The sequence below is a fragment of the Onychostruthus taczanowskii genome, unplaced genomic scaffold (assembly GCF_017590055.1).
Source record: "Onychostruthus taczanowskii isolate IOZ18803 unplaced genomic scaffold, ASM1759005v1 scaffold58, whole genome shotgun sequence".
NCBI lineage: Eukaryota > Metazoa > Chordata > Aves > Passeriformes > Passeridae > Onychostruthus > Onychostruthus taczanowskii.
The window spans coordinates 4,009,896-4,020,976 of NW_024503457.1; the positions used below are offsets into that span (position 1 = coordinate 4,009,896).

The 11,081-nt window shown below is 43.7% G+C and overlaps 1 protein-coding gene across 3 annotated transcripts in view; it reads left to right on the forward strand.

Moving 5' to 3' along the window:
• The window catches only part of TMEM255B (transmembrane protein 255B), a 66,995-nt gene extending 57,679 nt beyond the window's left edge, over positions 1-9,316 (forward strand). For all 3 annotated transcript variants that reach the window (XM_041418121.1, XM_041418119.1, XM_041418120.1), the window contains 2 exons: positions 5,675-5,818; positions 8,638-9,316. In XM_041418121.1, coding sequence (XP_041274055.1) covers positions 5,675-5,818; positions 8,638-8,805 — 312 coding nt within the window. In that variant the 3' untranslated portion in view covers positions 8,806-9,316. The remainder of the gene's footprint in view (positions 1-5,674; positions 5,819-8,637) is intronic.
• Positions 9,317-11,081: the final 1,765 nt, after the last annotated feature.

The following is an 11,081-nucleotide window of genomic DNA, read 5'->3' on the forward strand; positions in this document are numbered from 1 at the left end:
AACAATGTAGAGTTTGTTACAGACCAGTTTGGTAGCAAAGAAAAACAGCTATGGAGCCATTTTGGTGGTTATGATATTGTAATACAAGATTAAAACATTGCAATATGAAACTGCAACCACATGACAAGGAGAAAGGAAGAGAGAGCGTGAGAGAGAGCAGGGACAGGAGTGTGAGGATCTCACCACCCACAAGAGACAAGACCTGGTTGCTGCACAGTCTTGGTCAAAGTGATGATCACTGACCACATCTGTCTGGTGGTGGAGAGAAATCCCCAGAACATAGCATCTAGTGGGCCTATATTCACTCTGGTTCAGGGGGGAATGCCCAGGTACCTCCCACTAGGCGGAGAGCTTAACATAATAATGTAAATTATGGGGTGCTTTGGGAATCCTTGACACCTTCTAAGACAGCACAGCTGCCCATCCTAGCAGCAGTTGAGTCAGTTATGTCCCATCTGCAGAGATAAAGATGCTGAGGTCACAGGCAAAAGTCCTGAATTCCCTGGTACTTTCCCCGGGGGGAGGAGGGGGACCCCCACAACCCAGTGGTTTGTGCTAGAGAGCACAAATTAGCATGACAGTGGGAACAATCCATCTCCACAGGATCCAGCTCCTATCTTTGTGCCCATCATTCACCCTGTGTCTTATCAGATCAGAGGTTTAGCCATTACACACCCAAAAGTTCACCTCCTGCAGCTCAGCTGAGCCCCTTGGGGTCTCAACAAATGGGGGAATGTTTTGAGTCATCGATTCAGCCTCTCTCATGGATTTATACCTTTAGCCAAAGCTGTTGCCAGCTGTTCAAAGCTAAGTGGGTCAAGCCGGTCAAATACATGAATGGAAGAAAAATACCACAACAGTGTGAACAAATGCTGGCAATTCCCTTAGTGGCATATTTTTTTCCCTTCTAATTCATCCCTGATGTGAGTGGCCACTAATGTGTGGGGCAGCATGGAGTTTGAGGATGCTAGTTTGTAGCTAACATGTAAAAGTCAAGTCCTAAGTGTGACTGCTCAGCCTTGTGTAGTTCTTTTCCCTAAGAATGGGGATGAATTCTGAAATACCAGTTAAATTTTTATTTAAACAGTTGTGTGCTCGGGACACTTCAACATCCTCTTTTGTTTCAGTAAGAAAAGCCACCTTCTAACTACTCCCTGTGCCACACCACCGTGTTGTGTTGATGTGCATCACAGCATTCAGAAGAGACTGTGTGGGGGGAGTAAAGCCCACTCATTCGGCTGGATTTACGACACGTTAAAGGGTGAAGTTGCTGTTCCTGGGATCATCACTGTCAGTGGCCCTGTTTGCTAAAGCAATGCCCAAAGACCAGGCCAGGGGCTCATGATTTGCTAGGCTCTCAGGAGAGCAGCAGAGCTAAATGGGCAGAGGCATGGAGATGGAGTTGAAATGCAGCAACCAAAGGGAGGTGTGATAGCAGCACGGGGCATCTTAGATCCATGATGTGTCTGGTCACTGTTGCAGAGAAGAAAATGGAAAGATGGGTAAGATGAAAAAAAAAGAGAAAGAGAGCAGGAAAGAGAAGGCAAGAGAGCTGAGATGTACATCAGGACAGGAGGGGGAGCAGACTGGCAGGAAGGGGCTGCTCAGAACTTGCACCCAGTTGGAGCCAAAGACCCATTCAGACTCGAGGCCATCAGGTCTGACAGCTTTGACCACCCAGCATTCCTTAGGAAGCATGCCCAGGAATATCTACAATGTATTGGGTGTTTAAAACCATGTTTAAAGTAGAGCAGGACTATATGAATTGTTTGAAATTCACCTTTGTTAAGAGTTGCAATGTTTCTTGGAAATATTCCTCTGTCCAGCATGTAAGAAATGTGCAGCTGAGCTCTCCTTTATGCAGGGGACTCCTGCAAGGAATTGGTAACAGATTGCAGCCAGCTACTGAAGAGTTGCAGCTGCCCAAAGGGAGTAGAAGCAGTTTTCCCATCTTAATTCATCCCCTCCCTGTGAGAGGAGGAGAAGGGGAACAGAAACAACCATGAAATGAGGGGAAGAGCAGCTTGCATGTGGAGTGAAGGCAGCACTCATCTACAGCAAGTTTTTGGGAGAGCACTGCAGCTTAGTACCACTAAATGTTTTCTCCTGCTTAGCAGATGGGTGTGAGTGCAGCTGTGGGAAGCATGCAGAGAGCCAGCCTGAGTGCACCTAACCTGTCTTGCTCAAACCTAAGCTTACTTGAGATTTGGACTGATGCTTTGATACAGCTCTGTGCTTTGCAGGGCCATCACTGCACTGCTCGTGAGGAACATCAAGCCAAGGAGATGTTCCTGGGAGAACTGCAGTCTCCATGATCCTGCACATTCCCTTGCTGAGAGGCAGAGCCTGGGTCGTGGTCTGGGTCCTCTGACTGGGTGGCATAAAACTATGGAGGGAAATCACAGCAGCAGTGGATGTGCAGCTTGACCCCAGGCTTAGCTGGAGTGAGTCTGTCAGGGCTCCAGCTAAAAACCTCATCTGAATAAGCTGTTCAATGTCTCCACTGAGTGTGAGCAGGAAAAGGATGTCATAGTTCAAGGGAAAGATGAGTTTGTGTCAGTCACCTCAGCTGTGCTTGTGAAAGTCTTACTAAAGCAGCAATCCAAAATGCAATGACCGCTCCTTGCTCCTGCCTGTGCTTTCTCAGGGTTCTTTTGAGTTAGTACCAGAAATAATTTGCTAATCTGCTGCTCCCTTTCCTTACAAAAGGAGTAACTCTTGGGGGAAGACAGGGGCCAAGAAAACATCAAGTAGAAGAGGAAAGGAAAGGGGCATGGGACCGAAATAAAAAGAGAAAAGAAAAAAAACCCTTTAAAGTATGTGAGAGAACTATTTACTTTGCTTTAAGATGTCACCTTCTCACATAAATGGTCACTGGCATTTTGCAGGGAGAACTGCAAAGCCCCCTGAAATGCCTCACAGCATTGCTTTGGGATTGACTTCCAGAAAACACAAGGCCAGGCTGACTAGTCAAACAAAAAACATCATGTTTATCTCTGGGGAATGCTGGCAGCCAAACCACGTTACAAAGAGGAGAGTTTGCAAAACAGTGCCCTTTCCTTTAAACCCATCATATTTCCTGGACAGGAAAAAAAAGTGTTGTTTTGGTTATTTCGGCTATTTTTCCTTGTGACAAATTCCCTGCAGACCCTGGCACACTCCCCTGATCGCCTTTTAAGATCTACAGCATGCTTGGGTATAGGACATGGAGGCAGTTACCTTAAAGTCACCTCTAACAAAAAAACCTGATCAAGATATTACATCAAGAGATGTAGTTGAGGTACCCAAAATGATAACATAATGTGATTATTTCTTACAGAAGTTGCAGGTAAAGAATTACATAGAAAATTACATAGAAAATTTCACTTGCTGATGAGGAGTTAATCTAGAAGCTCCCTTCCCTGTCCTGGTGTTCATTTGATGACTTCTGGATGTTTTTCTGACACACCTTGCCAAGGAATCTGCCTGCCCTAAGTTTAGGGCTGCATTAATCTGAACTACTGATAGTCCTGAGGGGAGAATGGGGGGGGCAGGAAGGGGATGCCTTTTAAAATTTGTTAATTAGTCTCCTTCTTGCAGTCCTTAAAGGAATCTGAACAGATTAAATAGCATTGCTTTATCCCCTCTACTCTTCCTTCACCCTGCTCGAAAAAGGAAAGCAAAATGAGCCCCTAATTACTGAGCTACTTGCCATGGGTTTGTGTCTTAGCACTCATGCAGCTACAGGTGATGTGAAAAGAAGCTGGAACTCAGACATAAATGCTTTGGCAGGTCTATGTGAGGCCAGTGAGCTGGCGCTGTTAGTACTCCCTGGCTAGTTCATAGCTCCTTATCTCTTTGACTTGGGTGTTGATGCAGTTTAGAATGTCTCAACCCACCCCTGTATTTTAGGTGAGTAATTTAACACAGAGTTACTGGAATACTTGATAAAAGCATCCAACCAGCTTCAGGAACCACAAATTGTTGCTGGCCGTGGGCTGAGACCAGATAGAATGATAATAAGGTGCTTGGAATTAGTAGGTGTGGTGTGGATGACTCCCCAAATTTGTCTTCTAGGGCTGTTGAGATGTTCATCCTTAGCAATTAGAGAGCATTGCTCTGTGGGGGGATGGAATGTGAGAGGACTGAGAGAGGTTCTTAAGAGAAGAAGCCAAAGGGGGTCACACAGCAACATCCAAAGAGACCCACACCAGAAATTTGGTGACAGATGCAGAACAGGCATCTATATTTCACATCTGTGGGTAAAGTTTCTTGACTCATTTATGTCAGAGGGATCTGATTTTGTCCCTCCTCTGAGGGAGGAAGGGCGCACTGTGCACTGGCCCCAAACTTTGGGTCTGAAGCAAGCAGGTTACCTGCTCCTCCCTGCTCCTGAGGCAGTGTCTTTTCATCTCTCCCCACCTTACCCACCCAGCAGGGCAGGTAGAAAGGTGAGTACCTTGCAGATGAGAGTGTTTTGAGGAGGGTGCCTTGAAGATAAGAGACTTGCCTTCTCCCATGAAATAAGCTCTCTGTTTTGATCCCAGCCTTTCTCCATGCCAGCTCCTGAAATGCCAGATTTCCCCAGGAAACTAAAGCCTAGATTTTTCAGTAACCTTATGTGGTACATGAGTGACCTAGATGATGTTTTCCATGTACAAACACAATTAATATACTTCTTTCTCAATCACAGAGAGATCTCACAGTGTCTCCAGAGGGTGCAATAGTTTATATCTCTCACTGATAAATTTGAAAGGAAGTGAAAAAAAAAAAAAATCCTGGCTGCTGCTTTCAGCATTTGTCTGGCAACTACCATATTTTATTATTTCAGTGAAAATTCCATGCTCTCATGTGGAGGCATCTGCTAACAAAAACAAAGGAAATAAAAGAAACCACTGGATTTATCTCATTAAAATATTTCACAGAGCTCTGTTGCTCTGCTGTCCTTCACAAATTGTTATAGAGCATAGGGCACAGGGTTTTAGGTTTTAACACAAACCCTCTTTCACATTCAGGTTTTGATCTTTCTTCCTGACCAAGATTTTTTAGCTGGTTTAATGTGAGCTGTTACTTCTTCATTCAAACTTCATTTTGCCTTGTAATTAAAAGACATGCCAATAAAGCCATGAGAGAAGGATTTTCTGCAGTAGGAATGAGGTAAGCACATTGTGAGTGATGCTGGAGAGCCAGCAGTGAACTCCATTTCCCAAGTGAGAGTGACCTGTGAAAGAGGAGCAGCTGGTCTGGAAAGGGAGATCTAGGTAAATCTGTGTAGGAAAGCAGAGAAAAAAGGCTTGAGGGCATCAGATTGTTGCTATTGGAAGGAGCCTGCAGCAAATGGTGAAGGACTTGGTGTTTGGTGCTGGATGAATAAGAAGAGGCAGCCAAGGCTGTACACTGTGCAGTTCAGGGTGTCTTGGATCTGGAGTCCTGCCAGCACTTCTGTAACTGTTGCTAGGGAAGCACCAGCAGCCTTTTTCCAAGGGAAGAAGATTAAAATAGCTGTGTATTTTTACTCAGAAAATTCATTCCGGATACACCCTCCTCTCATTCTGTCTGCTGGTTTTTTGTACTACTGGTATTGTGTTGGAAAATAGAAAGTTGTTAAAATGTCTTGTTGCTTGTGTTAGGAGCAGCTCCTGCTCCAGCCCCCTCTACACTGGACTGATAAATTGTTGTCTTGTGTGCTCAACAGGTACCTCTGTCCCAAATTGCCTTCAGTGCTGCACCTCCTCCTCAGATCCTGTACAATCCTGCCCAGCAGATCCTGACCTACGCTGGGTTCTGTCCCTCTGCAGCAACGATTTCTACCTATCCGTCCTACCCACTGCCTCTTCAGGTACAGTACGGGCACACACCTTCTCACGCCATCCGAAAAGCATTGGCTGCTACTCAGTACAAACTCTGCAGAGGCAGGTCCTCTGCACAGGATCCCAGCTCCCAGGTTTGCCTGTGGGATGACTTAGTCTGTGCCTAGTTTTCTGGTCTCTTCTCAGACCTCAGGATCTCTCTGGCTGTCCTTTGGACTCTCACCTGCTGATGAGGTTAGCGTAGCCAAGAGGAGAGAGAGAAGGAGGTAGAAACACATGAAATTAAGCTGAAAAGATTCATGTGAGTACTCATGAGGATCCATAGTGACTGTTCAGTACTGTGTCCACTGAGAAACAGAAATACATTGCATTTACCCCAAATTCTTATCTGCACTCCAAAATAAACACTGTTATTTTATTAGATTTCTACTTTTTCAAGTAATAAGTGTGTTCATTTATCTTCCTTCACTTTCACAACATTCAAAGGCAGACACCACCAGCTGTCCCCAAGGCAGGAGATGTTAGTAAGAAACACTGGAATCCACTGGGATGGTTACTAAGAAACAATGGGAAAACTTAACTCTATTCCTGGGGAAAAAAGTCAAAGCAAGCCACCTCCCTGTATGTATGAACTCATTATGTTGCAGTTTGGAGAGAAGTAATTTCTGCATCAGTGTATGAATTTTAAAAAATCATAATAAACTTATTCAGAGGTGCAAATTGTGAATGACGGAAGCAGGAATGATTAGGAACAGCCAGAAGCTTAACTGTCATCTGCTTCCATTGCTTGGGAGCTGTGGGCTGAATCCATGGAGCTGGCGGTCCGAGGTCTTCATGTTCCATCTCAGAGCTTCAAGCTGCTGGATTCAGACCCTCACAAGCCCTGCTCAGATGGTTGTAGTCCTTAATCCCAGTCTGGGTCTGGGTTTCATCTGGCTGAACACAGGGGCTGTTGGCATGTAGGGATCTAGTACTGCCTGATAATGAGATCAAGTAGCCACCTGTCCCCTGCTGCTACTGTGAGAGGGTCCAGGTTCAGGTCCCATTGTCCCCAGGTCGCACAAAGAGACATATGGGATATCCCATGGCATCCCAAAAGGGCTGTACACTTAGATGTGGGAAACTGAATTTAAGTTTTAGCAGTCCACAGAGCAGAAGACCTTGACTGAGCTCATCTACCCTTTAGACTCACCTGTGAATTATCTCAGCTTAAGCATATATGACATTCATTCCTGGTCCTGAATCCAGTATCTCACTGAATAAATGCTTGCCATAGAGGCAAAGTCTATAAAATAAATCTATAAATATAAATATAAAACAATCTCTAAATAAAATGACAAAAAGAAATGGTGATAGCAGGAATGCATTTTAAAAGGATGCAACCAGCATTTATTTTGTTTACTGTGACATGTGCCAACAAAATAATACATCCCTTAATGGTACAGTTCAGCCACAACTAGTCTTGGTAACAGGCCAGCCAGCTAGGCAGGTAATGGTCCTGATTAGCTGGGCAGGGACTGGTGGTGATGACAGCAGTTATGGGTTTTGCCAGTTATTCCTGCTAAAGAACTCACGGCAAAAACAATTCCAGGCAAACAGATGGAAGCAATGGTTGCAGGTTGAAAGGGGAGGGAAGCAACAACTCTGAAATAAATAAAACCCAAGCCAACCCAGAACCACAACACCTAATTTTGGAGGTGATGTATCTAGCAGGTCTGTCAGTGTACCTGCACTGCCTCAGAGAGTTAAAGGGCATAAACGAGCCTTCCCATTGGGATGTCCCCATTCTCACTCACTAAGTCACTGGGGTACAAATGCAGGACAACATTCTCCTTGCCAGGAGGGTTTGACCCAGGGCAGCAGCCCTTGCTCACATGGAGCCCCATGGAGGAAGCAAACACCTTGGTATGGGGTCTGCCAGCCCTGGACAGCTCTGAGATGCCATTGTCCAAGGGCCTTCCCTGGCCCTGGCCTTCTAGATTGTGGCTATTAATTTTTTTAGCAGCAGGGAACATCACTTGCCCAGATTTTTAATTTTCCTTGAAAAAAGATCCATGATTACTTTATCTTGTTTTTAAATTTCAGGCACTTTAAGTTCACTTAAAAGTCTGAACCTGAGGGGAGCTGAGCCCAAGTCTTCAGCTGAAGGCCGTAGACTGGCGCATGCTGACATATGAGAGAAGGAATAAAATCCTCACCCTCTTGAAATCAGTGACAAAACTTGATTTAAAGCAGTAGTAGGATTTTATCCAGAATATTATTCCCTGCATGCATTCTTGTTTTAACGAACCCTGCTTGTTCCTGAAAATGGGCCACTTCCCAAGCTCTTTATTTATCGTGCCTTTTTCAGGCAGATCCCCATCATAGCTGACTGCCAAAGAGGGAGACACGTGTCCACCTGTAAAATTTTCTCTTAAGAGGGATCTGCATTTGACAAATAATTATGCAAGTATTATAACTGAGATTAATTACATCTGAGGTAATTGAAATTTCACAGTGAGGCCTGGAAAGGAGCAGCTACACATAACCTAATCAGTCAGTCAGGTGCTGTGTCTCACCCAGGAAGCCAAGCATCTTTTCCTGCAGAAATTCCTGTTCTGCTGTATTGCCTAGCTGTCTGCACAATGTCTATTAAAAATGACTTGGGTTACAGATGGAATCTCTTGTTTCACTAGACACCATCATTGCTACACATAAGCAGGTGCTTTAGAACTGAAGTTAATGTTGTGCTGCAATGCATGAGAAATTTAATTGTGGGGCTTATTATGTAACACATGGCAAACAACACAAATCTGCAATGGGGTTGTAATCCTCTACTGAAGAAGTTATTTTTCCTTGTCTGATACAGCCTGCCAGCAATTTTCCAGGAACATCATCTACTGACATTTCCTTATCAGAAGAAACTCAGCCTCCATCTCAGTCCAGCTCCAGCTATGGTCTTCCCCCGAATGCTCCAGCCCTCTACACACCAACTTACTGCTTGCCTGGAGAAAAGCCTCCACCATATGCACCATAGAACAAAGAAATTATTTTAGTAGCTGGTAGGCTTTTATTTTGTTTTAAAGAAACCTCTGGAAACTGTGCTGTGCAGGCACTAGACTTCCCAAAGGAGCCCAGCACAGAGTGTTACTGCCACTCTGCTTTTACCCACATCTCCCTGTGAGCAGGGCAGAGCCCTGGAGCTGTGAGGGCAGGCACGCCACCACTCAGTGTGCCTGCAGTCAGGTGTGGCAGAACTTTCTGGCTACTGTAAGCTTGAGATGTTTCCCTCCCAGTCCACTGCAGAATAGATTTTCTTCAAGAGGAAAAATTAAGAAAACACTCCAGATATGTGTTCTGCTTTCATGAACCAGTATTGAGGGGTTTTAGCCTGTGTTGTCTGAGTGGGTAGCTGGGAGCTCCCAGAGTCAATAATTTTGGGTAGCAAGAGTTTGTTTGCTTGTAGTGTTTAATAACTCTTCTGGTGAAAGTGTTGTACCAATAAAGTGTGGCAATTATTTTACAATAAAGTTCACTGTGTATATTTATACTATCCTAAGGCTGTGTATATTTGGAAGGAAAGGAAAACAAAAGAACAGAGGAAGAAGTACATTACCAAATAGTTTCCCTTTTCAAGTTTCAGATAGAAAGGCTAATTCTATTTGGACTGTTTTAGCTGAACTTTGTGCCAGTCTAGTCTTCACAGTAAAATGTCATGTTAATGCACTAAAAATACCATTTCCAGGCGTGTATTTTAGGCTACACTTTAGTGTTCAAATTAATTCCTTTCTAGTCAAAAGGGCACCCCCAACAAAACCATTTTAGGTTAAATGCCTCTTACTTATTTTTAAGTTAATCCAAGACCTAATGCAGTTATTTCACAATGACTGAAACAGAGTGAATGAAAGGATGAAAGGAATGAAAGGGCCCAATTCCTTTTTTAATGAATTTATTATCCCCAAAGGCTAAGCAACAATACCTTTGGCAGTGCCACTGACAGGAAAAAAGCCATGTCCCTGTTGTCTGCACCCTACCTCCTCACCGTGTACCACATTAGCTGGGATTCCTTTGGCACACACCTGCTGTATTTTGGGACAGGGGTACTTACAAACAGCATGAAAACTCATCTAAATGCTGCATCCCTTTTCTGCATTTTACTCCTGCAGGAAGGGTGTTGGTGCTGCTTGCTCCATAGATCTTACAGTCTAGACAGCAATGAAGCTCTAGAAATTTCCTGAAATGCCAAAGAGTAAAACAGGGAACGGAAGGTATTTCTTATTAACATTTTAAGCAGCTGCTCTGTATTATGAAGATATTGAAAAAAACTAAATAAACAAAACCAGCTTACTTGACGGTTTCCTTTGAAAGGAAGAGACACCATCAGACCTGCTTGAAATGGAAAAAAGAGTGATCACCCTTTTGCAACTTGTAAAAAATATCAGTTAATTCATGTGTTTTACCTCTATGTATAAAAAGCAGATCCAGTACTGATATACATAAGAAGAGATTAATTTATATGGACCATAAAAGCTACCTTTTGTTCAATTAAGGTTTTTCTGAGATGCAAAGTTTTAGGCCAGTGATGAGGTGCCTTATGTGTATTGTTGACAAGATGAGTATATGAACCTGGCTGAGAAAAACACAAGTCTGAAAAGAGACCATTTGTTTTGTTTAAAACATTAATTTAATGCATCCCAAATGCTTAGTTCGTGTGCAAATACATGCTGTGAAAAGCACAGTCACTCTGACTATGAAATAAGCGAAGCTACACATTTACTTCTTTTACCTGCTATGAATACTGCCAGGGGAACCACCAGGGTCCATTCTGAGCACTCAAAGTCCAGAACAGACTTGATCCCTTTGGGTTGAACACCTAGACTAACTGAACAAGGATGAAGTCAATGTTTCTCTTGGGTTGAAGCAAGTGACTGAGAAGGAACGAAGGAATGCTTATTGCAGCTACCTCTTCTTCCAAACCTTTCTCCAGTATGGTACTGCAGTAAGGTATTAAAAAAATTCATCTTTACACTCTGCTCCCCCTTGTCCCCCTACCTCTTCTGTCATTCTCCAGACTGAGAAATGCAGAGTTTCTCTTCTAAACCACATTTAGAGTCAGAGTGCATTGTGGTCTATGCAAAATATCTACACATACATGCACACATATGCAAAGTTTGGGAGCAATTTCTGCTGTGAATTAGAGAATTAAATGCTCTTGTACACGTGACATTTAGTATGAAACTGCAGAGTACCATAACATACCACAGGATTCATGTTTCCAGGACCCAAAATAATTCTGGCCACATAAATAGTGGC